Source organism: Neolamprologus brichardi, chromosome 16 (genome assembly GCF_056152115.1).
Source record: "Neolamprologus brichardi isolate AB-2024 chromosome 16, ASM5615211v1, whole genome shotgun sequence".
Classification (NCBI taxonomy): Eukaryota; Metazoa; Chordata; class Actinopteri; order Cichliformes; family Cichlidae; genus Neolamprologus; species Neolamprologus brichardi.
The window spans coordinates 30810245-30829470 of NC_142119.1; the positions used below are offsets into that span (position 1 = coordinate 30810245).

The window sequence follows — 19226 nt, forward strand, 5'->3', positions numbered from 1 at the left end:
GAGCTTTAGCCTGCATTTGTGGATGGCACGCTGAACTGCACTCACAGACAATGATTTCTGAAGTGTTCTTGAGCCCATGCAGTGATTTCCATGACGCAATTATGACTGCTTTTAGTACAGCAAGGCCTGAGAGCCATAGGATCATGGGCAACCAGTGTGGATTCACAGCCTTCTCTCTTGATTTCTCCAGATTCTCTAAATGTTTTGATGATATTATGTACTGTAAATGATGGCATATCCACAATTTGATGTGTCTTAAATTGTTCCAAAATTTACACAAACAGTTTTTTTGCACATTGTTGAAGCTCTAGTCATCTCTACCTCTGAAAAGCTTTGCCTCTCTAAGATGTTCTTTTTATATTCAGTCATGGTACTGACCGGTTGCTAATTAAACTAACTAGTTGCAAAATGTTCCTCCAGCTGTTTCTTTTTAGTACCACTTACTTTTCCAGCCTTTTAAGAGACATGTTGTTGCCATCAAATCCAAAATAGTTTTAGGTACGAAACAAAAAATGATAAACATTCTTCATTGCTGTAACTGATATGTGTTCTACAACTAGACAGCGTCTTACTAAAAGAGTCTTTTACCAAGGTACAATATAATATAAGATCTGCCCAACAGTGGGGCACTGTTCTGCATGTGAAATTGTTATTTGTCTAAAGAGCTTGGAAAGAAAAGTGTCTGACCTCTTTACCTCTTTAAGTTGCTTGAAGACGTTTCACTTGTCATCCGAGAAGCTTCTTTAATTATTCAGACACCAACTAGGGAGGATCAGAAAGACAAACGCAACAACATTGTCATCCCCCATGTTGCCGGTTTATCAGAAAAACTCAGGAGAGTCTTCTTCAAGCATGACATCCCAGTGTACTTCAGACCCAGCCACACACTCAGACAAAACTGGTTCATCCCAAACTCCTAAACACAAACTTAGCAACGTAGTGTTTGCTGTACAGTGTAGCGAGGAATGCTCAAACCTCTACATTGGAGAGACCAAGCAGCCACTTCATAAACGTATTACACGACATAGAAGAGCCACCTCCACAGGACAAGACTCAGCTGTCCATCTGCATCTAAAGGATAAAGGTCACTGTTTCGAGGATGCTAATATTCACATTTTGGACAGAGAGGACAGATGGTTTGAAAGAGGAGTGAAAGAAGCATCTATGTCCACTGTGAGCGACCATCTTTAAACAGAGGCGGTGGCTTACGACACCAACTGTCTGCCATCTATAATCCAGTTTTGAGATCCCTCCCCAGACACCTCAATGCCCACTCACATTCTGGGCCTGTTGACCTCAGGAAATCACATCATAGGGTGGGGCCAGGTTTCACAGCCTTTGATTGTGACCTACATCCATTTTCACACCTTGGCTCATGTGATCAACAGGACCCCTGTGACCCCTTGGGGGACACTCCCCTAGGACTTAAATCTGGGACTCTCCACCATTTGATGTTAGAACTGAAGGAGCTTCTCAGATGAGAGGTGGAACGTCTTCAAGCAACTTAAAGAAGTCCAGACACTTTTCTTTCCAAGCTCTTTAGACTACCATGACCTGGATGACTGAGAACCTTCACAGAGAAATTTCTAATTGTACCTCTGAAAGTGTGAAAGGGCAGTTTTTTTCATGAACCTACAAGCATTGGGCCTCTTTGGTCAGAAAATAATGCAGATTCATTATCAAACTAAGAGACAGCAAATATAAAATGGCACTTAAACCAGGAAAGCTACTAAAGATGCTAATGAAAATAACATTCAGCAAGTTTCCCACATCTCACAAATGTTGCTTTTGTTCAGTAAAAAGGTTTTTGAATTTCTGCTTTAAAAAAAAAGAATTAAATGAGACTGTTCAAATGAAAAAAAAAAGTACTTGCAGAACAGTTTTTGACTGATATTCCTTACTCACAAGCCACTGTATAAGACTGCGGGAAATATTCCTCCTCAGTAAGCACATCAGTGTGTCTATGGTCATGCCCCACTGTACTGTGGAAATTTACAAGACTAAAAACCTACTTTTAGTCAGGCTATGTCCAGCTAAGGTTAAATAAAAAAAAAAAAAAATACACCTGTAACAGTGCTAAATGAACTGAGCTCTTTTTTCCGCTACAATCCTTATTTTACCCGGTACAGTACATTGGATTTTATATTACAGAGATGATAGTGTCTATTATAGAAAACTGTAACTGGGCAAGTCACTTTAGAAGAATAAGATTGTGCTTCAGTTTTATCTCTTCTTTTAAGTTAAGTTTAAGTTAAACAAACAAGGTCAAAAATATTATATTTATACTGAAATCACACCAAAGCCTTACAATAAAAAGGAATCTTTAGCAGGGAGAGAAGAAACTGGTGAGGCAAGCCAGATTTTCTCAGGCACATCATCCCTAAACGGGCGAGGCCTCACAGCTAACACTCACTGAGGTGAGAACAGTTAACAGGTTCTTGCCTGAGGATCTGAGGCTGCGCACCGGTTGGTACAGGAACAGTTTCAGCCTGTATTCTGAATGCAGGCCGTGAAGACCTTTAAAAGTGATAAGTAAAATCTTAAAATCGATCCTTAAAGTGATGGGCAGCCAGTGTAGAGTCTTTAAGATTAGTGTAATATAATTTTTTCTTGGTTGTTGTAAGAAGTCTGGTTGCTACATTTTGCACAGTCTGAATTTTTTTTATGCTTTCTGATTGATACGAGTTTAAAAGACCGTTACAAAAATCCAAAACCATGAATAACACTGAGCGTCACTAAAGCCCATGAACAGATAAAGGACTGAGGGAGGACTTCATGGTTGGATTGTCTGTACCAGTGATAAGAATTCCTCTTTTATTTGAATTTTAACCAGCAATTTCTAATATAAGAATGTCTGCGTGTTATCAACATAGCAGTGGAATGAAATATTCCTTCTCTGTATAATAATCTAATCTATAATGTGGTGAGGAGGTAGCATGCATACATACCAGCTATTACCAAGCAAACTGTTTCTTTAAGAGAAATCTAGTTTCTTTTTCAGAAAACAAGTAAAACATTTTGCGACCTAAAAGTGTGAGAGACAGGAGGAAAGTGTGTTTTCATGGTTTTTTCAAATATGGCATACAAGCTGAAATAAATGTGAAATATTACTTTAATTCAAACGCTGAGTACTTATCTTATCATCCCTCCCACTGTGAACTGTGGCTGCAATATCAGGAAATGTATAACTATTAAAGCCTTGTAATAAAATGTAGACAGACTGCATAAATATCTGAGGTTAGTCAAGGTACAGACTTGAAGAAAATAAGGAAGTAACTGCTGTTAGTCAAATAATAAGAACTACTTTTTTATATATAGTTTGTGCATTTAATGTATCTTGTTTATTGCCGGAGCTATATTGAAGTTTAGTTGAAGGTAGAGACTGAAAATAATGTAAAGTTTTAAAATATGACCCAAAAAATATTAACGGATAACCTAGTCAGATTCATTATTTTGGTTCAGGCAGTTGGGGCAACAATTGCATCTGTTTAAAGACTTCTTTGTTGTTTTGTCACACATCCTTAAAAAAAAATGTCTTTACGTGTTGTAGTAATTTTGCAAAGAGATATACTGCCAAATAATGCTAGACAACATTGATGATTATTTATTTGTTGGTTAAACCGATTTCAATTTGGTCTCCAATGCAATGGCCCTGGGGGTTCTCCCCTGAACTTAATCAGCTTAGCTGGCTGGGATTCCTTTATTATTGCAGAACATGTTTATTTGCAGCTCACAACAACGGGGAAGGGAATTGCCTCTGTGTTTTCATTGTTCTACATTTGGCATATTGCCCATGTTTCAGTTGATACAAAAAAAAGATAAGCAAAGGAACAAAAATCTCTATCAACACTTCAGAAACCCAGTGTAACCCTCCTAAGTCTGTTCAGAACATGTGGCACACACAATATAGCAAGTTGTGGCAGCAGGAAGACATAGACCGTTACTGAATATTTATGAACAGAAAGGCGATACTTTCTAATTAACAAAATTAAAGTTAGGCTTATAAATCACTTTAAGAATAGACTAACACGCATACTAAGTATTTAATTTATCTTTTTAATTAAACACAGTAGGTAGTTTTTAATGGCTGCCAACTGTAAGATTCTCTTTTTGCAAATCGCATCTTTGCCTCCCCTTAAAACACAACAGTTTATTAAATAATAACAAGTCAACTTTGCCTCCATCCATATTTTCATATAGTCCTGACCCAAGTCCTGAGCTGTATGATGGAGGTGTTGCCTTTGAAAGGAAGTGTTCAGAGAAATGCTTGAAGATCAGAAGTATACGAATGAAAGCAACTCTTTGAACCACTGGATGTGAGAGACAACATCAATACTTCAAGTTCAGTGTTTACCTTGATGTGACTCGCACAGTTTTACATGATAAACAGATGTGGCTGCAAGGCATGTGGAGAATTTAAAGAGCTCAATCAGGTTTTATTAGATGCCTACAACTGTAACACAATTGGCAAACATGAAAACACAATTTAGGGAGCAAAGCAGAAAGATCTATACTGCACTTTATCAACGTGTTTAGGCAAGCATCTCATTTTACAAAGGAGATCAAATACCATGTAAATGACTTTTGGTAAAAAGACAAAATGCACAGTGGACATTTAGTGAATATCTCTATGGGCTCTCATTTAAATGGAAATTTGCCTCTCAGTAATGTGCTGAGGTGCATCAAAATGGAATATTAGATTGAATAAATCCCCATGTTGTGGACAGGCAAAAAATAGCCTCTTACTCTGCGAGAGAGACTAATGTCAGAGCCCATTACAGGTGGCTGAGCCGACTGTGATCTTCAAATAATGTCAGCCGTGCTTAGCAGTGAATTGGTCGTACCGTGTCTTGACTTAATATCTCCCTGTTGAGCTGCTGTTTATTCCTTTAGCTGGTCGTTGCCCTCTCAGCTGAGTCTCGTGGCAAAATGTTTTAAAGCTATATTGGTCCACAACACAAAACATCACAGTTTTTAGAAAAAAAGGCATGCCTTTCATAAGTTTTTTTTTTTTTTTTGTTTCTTTGGGGGGTTTTTTTGTCTGTTTTATTTTGTTTTTCATTTTGACAGTTTAGTTGGTTTGTCACGGGAACTACTCTCATTAGACTCAGGTTTGATTCTGTGTGTAACAATGACTTTTCTGCTGTTTGTTTTTAGACTTTTTGTCCTTGTTATGGGGCCAATTAGTTTTTCATATATTACTGTCAGACATAGTTTCACATTGTATTTTCATTTTTGTTTTAGACTAACTATAATTCTAATTTCATTAAAATTATTCTATTAGAGTTACAAAATTACCATGTTTTGGGTAGACCTTTTCACACCCTTCACCATATATTTTCCTGTTATGCAAGGTTACTGGTTCCTGCCTCTACAATTGGTCCCTCTAAAACTCTAGGTATCTCCTGATTTTACCATCTTTATTGCAAAGTACATTTATGCAGTAGACCAACCCAGCTGTTACAGATTTTCCTGTGAGACTGAACTGGCCTTCCACTTTACCTCTTAAGTTAGAAATAAACATTTTTCTCGACTCGTAACCTATTTCTCACCAGCTGTAGTGAGAAATAGGTTACGAGTCGAGAAAAATGTTTATTTAAGTTGCAGACTTTACTTTAATACATATCTTGCCAATGTGTTTTGACTTGTGGTCGGTTTATCCTTCCCTGTGCTTCTTTTGTTTGTTCAGTGTCCAGGCCTGTAAATGCTAGGCTGTGTGATGGTGAAGAGCCTCCTTTGGCTGTCCAGCACTGCTCCATTCCCTGCCAGCATTACTGCTTGCTCACCGTGTGGTCACCCTGGGATGCATGTCTATATGACAGCTGCGAAGAACCACATGGGAAGAAAGGTATGCTGAAAAATTTAGATAAAAATGAACAAGCTTTCGCTTTTGAAATATTTGGATCATTGCATTTTCCATGTATACATGTGTGTACCTGTCACAAGCATTATATCGCAGCTCAAACTGGATGGAGTGAGGCAACATACAAACAGATATTCTTGGTTTCTGTGACGATATTTATTGTCAAACAAAAAAAAGAAAGAATGAGAACAAGAAGATGAAATAAATTGCAGAAATGAGACAAACTGCATGAGCCTGTGAGTGATGCCAAATCAAAGAAAGGAACAAAACCAAGCGTAGGCTAACATCGTTTACCGAAGAACTTACTACAAAAGAAGAAAAACAAGTAAGGCATGTGCACTGTTAGTGGAGCGTGTGTGGATATGTGTCTAAACCGGACCCAGCCGCAGGCGTAACGGTTACTTCAAACACAGAGTTAAGTCTACCTGGTACCTGTGTTCAACCTTACAGGCTGTATCTGCAAAATATGTCCTCTAAGTCCTCTTCTCGTAGTGTTCACAGGCTAAATAAGGGTCTCAAACAAAAGGTACAGAACATGGAGACATCAACATCCGTGCTGAGCTTAAATAAGACATCAACTAATTGGTAAGCTTGATTGTAAGAAGTTCTTCTTACGACCCGGCAGCAAAGGCAGGTGGAAAGCAGTGTGACTGGAATTGTCACAGGACCATTCACAACAGAATCTATGTTAGACCAAATACGCTGTTGAGTTAAGCACATAGAGGCGACGGGGCTCATGACCATGGCACAAAGCTTGCTTTAAAAAAATAACGGGATGCTATTACTAAAAAAAGAAGAAAAAGATTACTGTCTAATGTTTATAATTGATGCAATTAAGTAACTTTACTTCAGAGTCTAAGATGTACAGGATATGCTTGCTGGCCAAAAATATCATGACTATGTGACTCAAGTAGATGCGAAACACATTTTAACACAATGTCTCAAAATGCATCTTCCACCCAGAAAAACAATCTAATCACTCATGACCGACATAAAAAGAAAAGTAAAAGCAGAACAAGGTACATGTGCACATGTGCGCTTCAAAGCACAGAGAGCAGAAGTCGTATTTCTTGTGATGCATCACCGAAAATTTTTATGTTTGCAATAATAGCCGTGCAGTATTTTAGTAATGCACTCAGCAATTATATTTCAACAATGAGAAGGTTTGACATTGACTTGTCTTCAATCAAAAGCGCAGACCACTCCTAGCCCTAGTGATCACAACAGCCCATGAAACATAATGTAACAACCACAATAACAAACAAAGTGCATTAGAGAGTCCTTTTAAAATGTAGAAACATTGTGTTTCAAGGTACTTTATTCTTCCAGCTGCCTTCAAAAGTAAAGCACTGTTTTCTCAGAATTACTCTGACCGATAATAAAAGGATGGTCACCAAACAGTATAAAAGATATTACGTATATTTAAGTCTATTATATTTAAAATTAATCAACTAACTTTGATGTGGAAGTTTAAATCACAACTATTAAATAAAAGAAAATAAACAGTGTTAACTCTATTACAGGGATGTTCAACATGTAGAGTTAGTTGTGTACTTGTATATAGACATGACTTCTAATTAACCTGAAAGCTGTTACATGCATATGCATTTGCTTTTTTTTAGCAGTGTGACAGGCCTTGTGCTTTGATTGTCTCAAGACTGCTTACGCGGTGCTTCAGCAATCCTGAAGAGAAAGAAGTATTGTTCCTGACAGAGGTTAAGTGAGAAAGTGTCAGTGAAAAAGACCAATGTTGTCAGAGCAGTATAGAGAGCAGTATACGTTTGGATCTTAAATTGTTTGTTGATAAGCAGTTGTCTGGGAAGAAATGGGCTTTGGAAGAAGGTGCCACATGCTTAAACCACGGCAGACGAGAGACAGAAGCACCTAGATTTCAGCTCTCAGGCCCCAGGAGGCTGAAAGGAGTATCAGCAGATAAGATGCTTCCTGTCTGCGTGTGTGTTTGCTCATGTGAAGTGTGTGTGACAGTGTGTCTGTGTGCGAGAGAGCAGATGTACTAAAGTATTCAACACACTCTCGCTGCCGATGTTCTTGTCTTTTTGCACAGGTGAAAGTGTGTCATATCTGACTGCTTTAGAAAGGCTGTGCGTCGTGAATGTGTGCGTGTGTGTGCGCGCAGTGTGCGTGTTTCAGTCAGTGTGCCAGTAGTGTCGGGGCTGTTAGTGTGTTAGTACTTTGCTAAAAGGGCAGCATGACCTCGTCCCTTCCGTGAGTAAATGTGCATGAAAGCGCCCCAGGGAGTGAGTGAAGTGTGCATTGTTCAGGTCAGTGCCCACACTCTCCAACACTGGATCTCAACGGGATGAGCCGGCTCCTCTCACAGACAGTGTCATTAATATATTTCAAGGAGTGGAAAACACAGCATCTGCTGTTTTGCACAGGGTCTCTTGTGGCACACTGTCTTTTGATGGTATTCATAAAGACTACGAGTGCACAGCAGAAAGCCTACGAACCAATACACAACCACTTGCTGAAGCAGTGTTGGCAATGATGCAATAAACACTTATTGAGTAGTAGAGTATTGTTATTATCGGAGTCTTTGACTGTAAGGTTGGGGGGTGGGTTCATTCCACTGCAAGGCAACCTGCCACTGCATGTGGCGAATGAAATTTGAACTTGAACTTGCACCCTCTGAGCTGCAAAAAATTGGTAGCACATTCTGACTTTGTGTTTCACAATATAAGAACAACTTGTGATCCAAACTGAAAGGCTTGTGAGATCCCAAATTTCAGGTGGAGGAGCCAAGCTGGTGCTTCCACTGCTTTGCTTTCCAGAAAATTACGAATTTAAATGATCTAAAAGCACTTTATGTGCTTTTTACATTTTCTACGTTATTGTGGTCTGTCACATTTTGCAGCCTTATGGAAAAATGAATTGAACATGGGAGATTATTGGACAGAGTTCTGGTAATGTCTCTGCAAGAAATCACAGAGCTGTGGGGAGGTGTATTTCTGAACAACTGTGTGCTAAAAATCACCGGTTGGCCCTTGTTTCCTTGAAATAAACCTGGTATGACCAAGAAACCTTTCAATTATTAATATCCGTGGGGGCATGCCCAGCCAAATTGTTTTTTGTGGTTTAGATGTGAGTAACAGTAAGTGCTCCGGGCAATACTGCAATCGATCCACAGTCTCTTTGCTCTTCGAGAGCACACTTGGGCAGCATCGCTCGGATCTGGCCGCTGAACTGGTGCCTCACACCAATAGATGGTCGGGGATGTAATTTGCAGAGTGGGCATCCAGGGGTTTGACAGGTCCACCTGTGGAGGGAAAGAATGTGAGACCTTTCAGCCATGTGTAAATGAGTATTGAGAATTGCTCAAAAAGAAAAGCTGCCCCTGCTCAAGTGTCGTCTACATTTACTGGAGAAAGTGCCACAGCTAAAAAATATTATTTTTATCCTTCAACTTTTTATCCACAAATGCATCATCAGGGAACTGGAAAAGCTCGGTAGTCAATAGAAACCATGGATTATAAATGTGGATCACAATGTGCTCGATAGGTAAAGACCTGATCATAAAGAAATGTATATTTTAAGAATAACCCATCTCTGACATAATCAACATTTTAGAACCAAATCAGCCCTTATAGGCAACAAGAATGTAATTTGATGGGTGATTGGGTAACTGGCTGAATAATAATGAGTGTGTCAAAATGTTGATCATTCTGCAATTTGCTAATTACTGTGTAAACCATCTTTAGAGCAGTGTTGTTCATGTCACATGAATCAAGCTGCACCCTCTTTAATGTATCTCTAGTCACTGCCTTTTCACTGCTGTTGTGTCACTTTTGCACCTAGCTCTCGCTTAGATGTTATTTCAATCGATATACATTTGTTTTCTGATAGACAGCGATCGTGCTGGTTTTGTTTATTTATTTGTTTATTTATAAGGAACCCCATTAGCTTCCACAACAGTGGTTGCTAGTCTTCCTGGGGCTCAAACCATCAAATACCATCGAATAAAATGTTACACAATGAATTGGATGCAAAACATCCACATAATTTGGCTCTTACATCCACAATAAGGTTTTACAATTCTGAAAATATAAGCATAAAAAATATAAAAAACACTCAAACAAAATACACAATTTCCATTACAAGTGACATTACCCTCTTACAATATTTACTGTTTTTGATTTCATATCATCTATTTGTTTATGTTCCTTACTGAAAAACAGGGAAAGGATGGCAAACAAAAATACGACATCTTTCCTGATCTTGCTAAAATAAAAGTTCTGTAAATGTGACATTTTAGACCAGCTTTTGCTTGATTATAGGGAAAATTATAAAATAAATATTATTATAGGGAAAGGTATTAATTAGCAGTTAAAGTATATATAAGAGAATTACTAACTAACTAAAAGAAACTTTAGGAACTGTGAGTTGTGTGAATTGCATAAAAATTACTTGTAAATATACAAAGGATGGATCCTTCTATGTAGCTAGCTAGCTATTGGACTATCGATCTATCTAATCTATCTATTGTTCTTTCTTTTAGGTTTTGATTTTGTCAGGACAACTTAGTTTTTGGATTATAATTTAAAGAAGCATATGACCAGTTGTTTGCATGGGTTCTTTCTGGGTTCTCCGGCTTCCTCCCACAGTCTAAAGACATGCAGTTAGTAGGGTTAGGTTAATTGGTAACTTTAAATTGCCCATAGGTGTGAATGTGAGTCCAAATGGTTGTCTGTCTCTATGTGTAAGCCCTGCGACAGACTGGTGAGCTCTCCAGGATGTACCCTGCCTCTCGCCCTAAGACAGCTATCCCAGCGACCCTGATAAGGATAAGTGGAAGAGAATGCATGGATGGAAATTCTAAACCATGAGTCAAATGTTTGGACTGGATTCTTATGGCACCAAACATTATAGATGTTTTTCATCAAGCTTGTCCTAAATTATCTTAACGTAGCATGTGCTGTACATTGAAGTTCAGATATTAAAATAAAATCTCACTTCTAATATGTTGAAGGATTGTATTGAATCAAACAAAAAAGGGAAATCAATGAAGAAATATCTACTGGGAGTGTTTCTTTATGAAAAGGTCTCTGTGTTAGCGTAAATGAGAAGAGGGGCAGAAGCAGAATGTCAGTGAGTCTATATCTGTGGCACAGAGACAGGTAGGGCCAAGCAAGGGAAATAGCAAAGATCATTGTGTGTTTTAGTTTGGACTTCTTTGTTCTGAAGTGAGGTGATCCAGCCTTTAAAATAACATTAAATATTTTCCTTTGAAAAAATGTGTTTTTTCTTTGCTTTATTCAGTCTCTCTTGATCCAAAGGTTCAACATATGGTCACAAGTCTATGTGGTTAAATTGCTAACCATCCCACAGCATGGTGTTATTCTGGGTTTTGAAAGGTTTAGTTGTTTGTTGGACAGCCTCAGTGCTGGTGGGTTTGAAGTTAGGTGAGAGAGTGTTGTTACATTGTGTTGTCTTTGAGGGTGTGAGGTAATACATGTTGAACAATATTTATTATTCTTTTTTAGTTTTATGTTGAAAATATAGAAGGTACTTGAGTTCAAATGCTGATATCATGGCAGGGATACAGCTTTCACTTTCTGTTGCGCTTAGATTTACTTGTGATAAGGGGTACCATGATTTTCCATCATCCAGCTCTCTGATGTCATCAAATGAAAGCCTTGTTGGTTTGGAAAGTGTTATCCTTTTCAACGGCATGAAGAACATTTTACAATCTTTGTGTATATTTGATGTTTTTTCTGGGCTCTGCCAGTCATTTCCTATAACTTTATATTCACCACAAAACTCCTTAGTCGGGATTTTACTATTAAAAGCTCTGCAAACCAGATCCTAACAACTAGGCCAGGGGTCTGCAACCTTTAACACCCAAAGAGCCATTTGGACCCGGGTTCCACGCAAAAGAAAGCACTGGGAGCTGCAAATACTTTTTGACATCTAAAATGAAGATAACACGGTATTTATTGTTTTTTTTACCGTTATGCTTTGTGTGAACAACTAAGGTGTGTTGCTTATGAAATCCATGAAGTGCTACAGAGAAAATTACATTTTATTTATGTAATTAACACATTTTGAACTCTTAAAGAAATATAACAAAAGGAAAGACACCCAGCTGAACTAAAATGATCCATGTAGTAAAAAAAAAAAAAACTGTTGTGTGCCGCCACCCCAACACGTTCTCACTCCCAAAGCGTAACATTTTATGCTAGGTGACAAATCGTCAACATATTACGTTTTCGGCTACCCACCACGTTCCTAAATGACGCCCTCGGAAAAATGAGGAAATATGAGAACCGTATGGACTCAATCTACACATGTTCGCTCTTTTCCTTCAAATCGCTTAGAAACACGCTATTTAACATCATTAAAGTCCTGGTTAAGATCAGGAAAAAGGTTATGGTTAGGGCTAGAATACAGGGCTGGAACGTCTATTACCGCGGGAGCGTCATTGCACTGGATTTCGCCCATAACCCGCCGCGTACCATAAGAACGCCGAAGGTCTCCTTTTGCGTTCATCAGGAACGCCGCGGGAAAACATCGGCATGGGGTGGCTGTAGCTCAGGAGGTAGAGCAGGTCACCTACTGATCGGAAGGTTGGAGGTTCGATCCTTGGCTCCTCCAGTCTGCATGTCAAGTATCCTTGGGCAAGAAGATACTAACCCCCAGTTGCTCTCCGATGCATCCATCGGAGTATGAATGTGTGTGAGTGTAGTTAGATAGCACTAAGTATAGATAAAGTGCTTGTGAGATTGGGTGAATGAGGCATGTTGTATAGAGCGCTTTGAGTACTCCGAGAGAGTAGAAAAGCGCTATATAAGAATCAGTCCATTTACGCCTCGGGAGTGAGAACGGGCTGGCCACCCTTATATCGCCTTTGGACTTTTGGAGCCTTGGTCTGGCTTTTAAAAAGTAACTGGAAAAAAGCACTATGCTGCTGAAAAATGAAAAATAGATATTTGCAAAATTCTGCCTAAATATGTATTTTACCTGGTTAATGTGTGTGGCGGGGCGTGGTCTGCGGCGCCGCTACAGGGGAGACGGACGCACCTGAGTGGCACCCGCAATCAAGCCTCGCCGCCTTTACATCTGTGCTATCTATGCTGTTGTGTTGGTGTGTGTCGGGCTGTGAGCTGCAAAGCTACAGCCGGCTGTATGCGTACAGCAACCGTGTGTGAAAAGTGGTCAGTAAAGAGATGCTGAAAAACGTGTTCATACAAACATCGTCGGGTCTGCCGTGGTATGTTTACAATGGGAATTCTGCTCCTGAACCTCTGCGCACAGCGTCTGCAGATCGGGGCTGTACCAAGTGACTTTCATCTTTACGCAGGACTGTAAGCTGTCATCTGTGAGGCGTGAGCGGTGTTTGTTTTTAACACAGTTCACGGTGGAGAACAGCTGCTGACATAATGTGGATCCGAAGATCCATAATTGGCCTACCTGGGGTTGAAAGTCTCGATAAATGCACGGCGTTTTGGCGGGTACACCGGCTTCCGCCAGTGTGACGCTTATTTTGAGCGATGAAAAAATAGAATATAATTTTATTTTTATATTTTAATATCACAATAATCTTCCAATTTAGAACTACAAGTTAAAAAAACATAAACATAAATAAAATACACTTCAGCTAAATACTTCTAATTTATTTTCCCAAACCACGCAGAGCCGCACTATAAGGACTAAAGAGCCGCACTAAGGTTGCCGACCCCTGAACTAGGCAATCTAATTATCTAACCAATCAGTAAGTAGTCTAATAATACTAGCTTGGAAACATTATGTGGTATCTATTGTTGGTATATTATCTACTGTTAACGAATGCCTGCAGCCCCCCAACCAAGTTTGTTGCAGCAAACACGAGTAACAGCACAAAAACAAAGTAGTGTACTGCTGTGAATGGGGTCAGCAGCAAAACATAGTTTGGCCACTGAAAAGAATGCCCACCTAAAATTAAAACAAAGAAAGAAATCAATATTTGTTTTAGTGTACATCATCTTTGTGATATTTGCCCCCTTTACTCTGCTGTCAGACAGTCCTTTCCAGTGGGGAATGAAAGCCATAATGGTAATAATAGTACTCTCTTCAAATCTACCAGACTGACAAAAATGCTTATTTTACCTTGCAGAACAATGGTGTTTCTGGTATTCTGTTGCCATGACTGAGCAATTTGCATAATCTTGTGATTAGTTCAGCTTTCCATCAGCAAGAAACATCTGATAAGAAGAATAACAATGTACATATATAGACATATATTTATACTTTAAGTCTATGAATACTATAGTAGTATATAAATAAATCTTACACATAAAGACACTGTCATTTCTTAAATTATCGGTTTTTAGTGCCCTACGTTTCACAACCATTATCAGGGTTTCTCGGATAACTTCTTCTGTACTTTCTCACCACCTGTTTCCATCAGGTTTCAGACAGAGGAGGAGAGAAGTGCTGTGGGAGTCTAGTGGCACTCTGGGGACGTGCCCTCATCTGACGGAGTTCATTCCTTGTGACGATCCTGCCTGCTACCTGTGGCAGGTCCAACAAGAGGGAAGATGTATTCCCACGAAAAACTCCTGCGGTCCTGGAACTGCGATCCAGAATGTGACCTGTGTCAACGCTAAAGGTAATGTTTCACATATTCTTCATAGATAAACCGTTCCTGTCACATTTTAAATGCATTTCATTGTGACTGAAAATCGGTCATTTAAATTCAGTTTGACCTTCTTCCAAGTAGAAAACCTTACTAAAATGAATACTTTGCTTTTTGAATAATCACCTTCTTTACATTTTTTTTTAACTCGACTATCTTCTAGAGCATCCAATGCCTGAGGCATTTTAAAAGGCAAGGACATTAGTGACTAGAGTCTTGAATTGCTGAATCCTCAACAGAGACTTCATTCTTGTCCAAGATAATAACAGCTCAAAAGTTAAACAAGGATCCAGCCAGCAATACTCACGAAAGTAGTGGCTAGAAAAATGTAACAGAAGTTCAACGCTGTTTGAACTCTCAGTCACATCCTGGATGAGCCCCCAAATTATTACATATCTGAGGAGGGGTGGGGGATGTGGGGAGTAGCAATAAAATGTCCAGGTGAAAGTCAAAAACTGAAATAAAATTAATCTATATTTTATGAAAAGGTTCAGCTTTGAAATGATTTTTAGACGAGAAGACTATGCTGCTTTATCAGTCAAGCATTACCAAATCATTTGTTAGCCAGTAAAGAAAAGGCAAATAGTCTAAAGAAAAAAGCACTTCTATTAACAGAAGGCACTGACTACTCAGCACTACCAAAGCACAAAACATGCAGACCACTAAAGCTCACCACACTAGCTGGCCCACACTGAGAGATTAGCTCTTCCCCAGCTTTTATAGTGCAGGGTGGTTAATTGCTGAGTGAAATCAGCTGTGCACTCACTCCACAGCAGAAAGGGGCACCACCAAATTGAGGTTAGAAAGCAACACTACGAACACAGTAGGCCTGCTATAGCCTTGACTGTATCAATACAAGGTGGGGGAGATCCTGGTTTTGAGCAAAACTAGTTAGTGGCTTGAGCTTTACTTCATATTTACTTCCTGTTGCTGGCAAGAAAAATAATTTGCATATTTATGGCAAAATGTGGATTTAACAGTTTCTGACCATAATAAATTAATTCCTTTTATAGTTTTTATTATTGATTGCTATTTAGTTATAGTATGGATTAATTTATTTTTTGGCTTTAACTATAACTCCACTTATATAAATGTAATATTGCTTATATATAGCTATCACTAGAAATTCATCCAAATTCACGGTAAAGCCATTAGTGCTTTGGTCTTGACATGCAATCTTATCAGTTATGCAGAAACTATCAAGTATAATGTGATCCGTTGTGATCAGCCATATCCTCATGTTGCATGATGGGGACATCAGCATTAACGGAGCATGCATTATTCATTAGGGACCATCATCGTTTGTGGGCTCAGAAAACAGTGGCCTGATTAAAAGTCAGAATCGTAGCTTCCTACCAAGCATTAATTGATCATCTCCATAGATTATAAATCTAATTGCACCCTTTTTTGCCTGTGTTTTATTATTCTGTCAAAATGGATCATGTGTGTGTTTATCAGGAAGGCAGTGGAAGGTCCAGATAAATTAGCCAACAGGAGAGTCTAATGAGTTTTGACAGGACAGCTAAGAGTGGGAGCTTTGCCAGGTTTTAGGAAAAAGGCTCATGAAATTATCTGTGGTGGATTTCTATGGAAATTATAAAAAGTTGGTGGCTGTTGCTTCCTTAATTGGCTTATCGGACTTAAGATTCTAGCATTTTGAGTTATTTTCACACATAGTGACAGCCTTGTCACTGCTGAGTTCTTAAGTGAGCCCCTTTGTTTAACCCTTTAAAACTGGTCAGAGCGGGCACGCTCTGTTTTGCGTAACTACTTTTAAATCCTGGTAGCTCTGCAACCACGTGAGCTAGCACAATATTTTTTTTTTGCATATGAAACCGGAGGAGTTGTACTTACATCTTATGCCATCAGCTTGTCCTCGGTCACAGTTTCCTTCCACATATAGCTTTGCAAAGACTGCATAAAAAGCACTTGCAGCAACAAAAACATAATATTCCAGAAACACGCTTTGCCGATCCGATCAGCTGTTTGTAACACTTCCTACGTCCATCAGCACGAACTATCGCAGTTCGCCATGACCTGCCCGAAACCGGAAGTGACGTCATTTTCACGGAAATGTAGTTTTTTTTTACCATCAGGGCCTCATGAGCCTATACTGGTGTTTTTAAAAGTTATCTTTGACTTTATGACTTTGTGTCGTTTCTGGGATGCTTAGGACTCATATTGCACTGCTGGAAATAGTTTATTTTGATGCATATGCTGTTTTTTTGCAAATTTGCATTATAATATTTATTTTTTGTTTTTCCTGCAGTGTATAAAAATTGGTGTATTTCAAAAATAAAACTATGAAGACACTCAAAATAAATTTCCTGTGGTGGGAAACTATTTTGTGCAACTTTTTTGTATTTACAGTTTTGAGGGATAAGCCTCTTAAATTTATCTAACTAGAAATATATGTAAAAAAAACAAAAACGATTTTCAATATTTTTGTAGTTTATTGCACTTTTTTGCAATTTATGTAATTACTATGCACTTAATGCATACATATTATTAAAATCTGGGCTGTAATGGTTGTATTGATGTATAGCAACTTGAAATGCTCCCAAAAATGGCTCCACAGCATGTAAAAATATACACTTTACACTTTGTTTCTCGCAGTTAAATCCAAAAAAAGGTCCTGATACTAACTAATTTGGCTTTTCATATTAGAATAAAACAAATGCATAATAGAAAATAAGTGTTAGAGGAATCAAGTATAAAGGATTTGTAATGAATAGACATGAATGAAAAAGTACAATATAATGAAAAATATTTTTGATAGAAAGAAGTATGTGACACTGAAAGGAATCTATATTTACATTATTCAAATCTGCTGTCATGTGTTTATGAGACCATATAATAATCACACCAAGTAATGTTGGTACATTGTTTTTATTATTTGAATGAGCGATGTAAAACAGATGATTATAGATAGAACAAGTTTTGTTGCTTTGATTATTTTTATTTCATTATTTATTTTGTGCAAGCATCTTCCCCCTTTCCACAATCACATCCTGGTTTGTCTCCAGAGAGAAAATGTTCTTCGTTTCTGTACTGGTAAAATTTAGCAGACCTTGAAGAAAGTAACTGCTAATTGCCAGTCTGTCTGCACATTCAGATTCATCACATTCAAGCTCTGTGTCTAAGCTATTACACAAGTAATAATGATGGACATTTTGTCTGCTGGAAAGAAAAGACATAAAGGCAGTTTCTCTCTTTGAAAAATGAAATGCTAAATAAAGATTCCTATAGTCTCAAAGACTGTCGACTAACTGTATTTATTAGTTAATAATGTCAGAGTAAATTTAAATCTTCCTCTAGTCAACGCTTGGCCAACTCCAGGCTTCGAGGGCCGTTGTCCTGGAGGTTTTAGATCTCACCCCGGGTCAGCACACCTGAATCAAATGATTAGTAGGGGTGGGTTTTGATTATCAATTTATTGATTAAAATCGATTCTCGCTTGGATAACGTGATATAGATTCATTAAAATCCTGAATTGATTTTTTAATATAAATTTATTTTGCCCGAAATGCCAGAATCTCAGGTTAAACCTCACAAAATTTCTACAACCACCAAACAGCTAAAACAGTAAATGAGAGCAGGTACATGGATTCTGCACAAAGACGTAAACACAAAGCGTGGACCCGCCGACGAATCAAAATCAATGAGATGTCGCCTTTCTCACCCGACGGCACGTACACGGACACGAGCTGAAAGCCGACAGCTCGCTGATTCTGATGTTTCGGCGGGTCCGCACTTTGTGTTTGCGCCATTTTTGCCCTGATTCTGAAGCTGCAGGTTTTATCTCTCTCCAAACAATATTGACCGAACCAGCAGCAAAAGAAGCAGCAAACTACGCTTCACATAAACATCGTCATGAATTCCCTCTTATTGTTTTGCTGCCACCTCGATAAAATCACACTACATGCACAGCTCTCTCTCTCTCGCTGTACTTCAAGATCAGTTTCCCATCTAACAATCTTTTTTCTGCATTATTCGCTTGCTTGTTACGCACAAGTCTACCGTTCTTACAGCGCTGTCGGACGCTGTTTTTTTCCCCCTTTTACTTACTTCCGAAAAGAAAGCCTCATTTCTGCCGTTCAATACTGAACTAATTTAAACTTTTTAAAATTATGCAAAATTGCAAAACGCTCAGCTGTGTCTCTAATAAAACCTCTGTAACTTTGCTCTGCTTCACGTCAGCAGCATCAGGTAATATTCATATGTTCATTAATGTTTATTTTTTCTGCAGAATATTTTTATAAAATCCCAGGCCAGGAAAATCACCTTCATGTTTTTCTGTTTTTTATCCTCAGCTACTTTGACACAAAGGCATCTGCTGTGACGCTCACACCTTTGATTATGTCTCCCAAGTGTCAGATTTCTTTTTATAGATATAAAAATATAGAAATGTACTGATGCATGATCTGAATTATAATATGTCTGACTGTCTGAGGCAAAATTTCCCCGATTCAAATTGAATCGATTTGATTCAAATGGAATCAAATCAAATCGAATTGAATCGAATCGTGGATTGAATGGATTCGGGACCTTGCGAATCGGAATTGAATCGATTCTAGAAATGAGTGACGATACCCAGCCCTAATGTTAAGTTCATTAACTAACTTCAAGACATGTCGAGGAGATGATTTAGCCATTTGAATCAGCTGGATCAAGGACACATCTAAAACCTGCAGGGCCTCGATGTCTGGGTTTGGATACCACTGATCTAGG

The 19226-nt window shown here is 38.5% G+C and overlaps 1 protein-coding gene across 1 annotated transcript in view; it reads left to right on the forward strand.

Annotated features, from left to right (window-relative positions):
• Positions 1-19226, forward strand: part of thsd7ba (thrombospondin, type I, domain containing 7Ba) — a 196442-nt gene that overhangs the window by 89782 nt on the left and 87434 nt on the right. Inside the window, exons 7-8 of the mRNA XM_087829901.1 lie at positions 5690-5848; positions 14268-14468. Coding sequence (XP_087686027.1) covers positions 5690-5848; positions 14268-14468 — 360 coding nt within the window. The remainder of the gene's footprint in view (positions 1-5689; positions 5849-14267; positions 14469-19226) is intronic.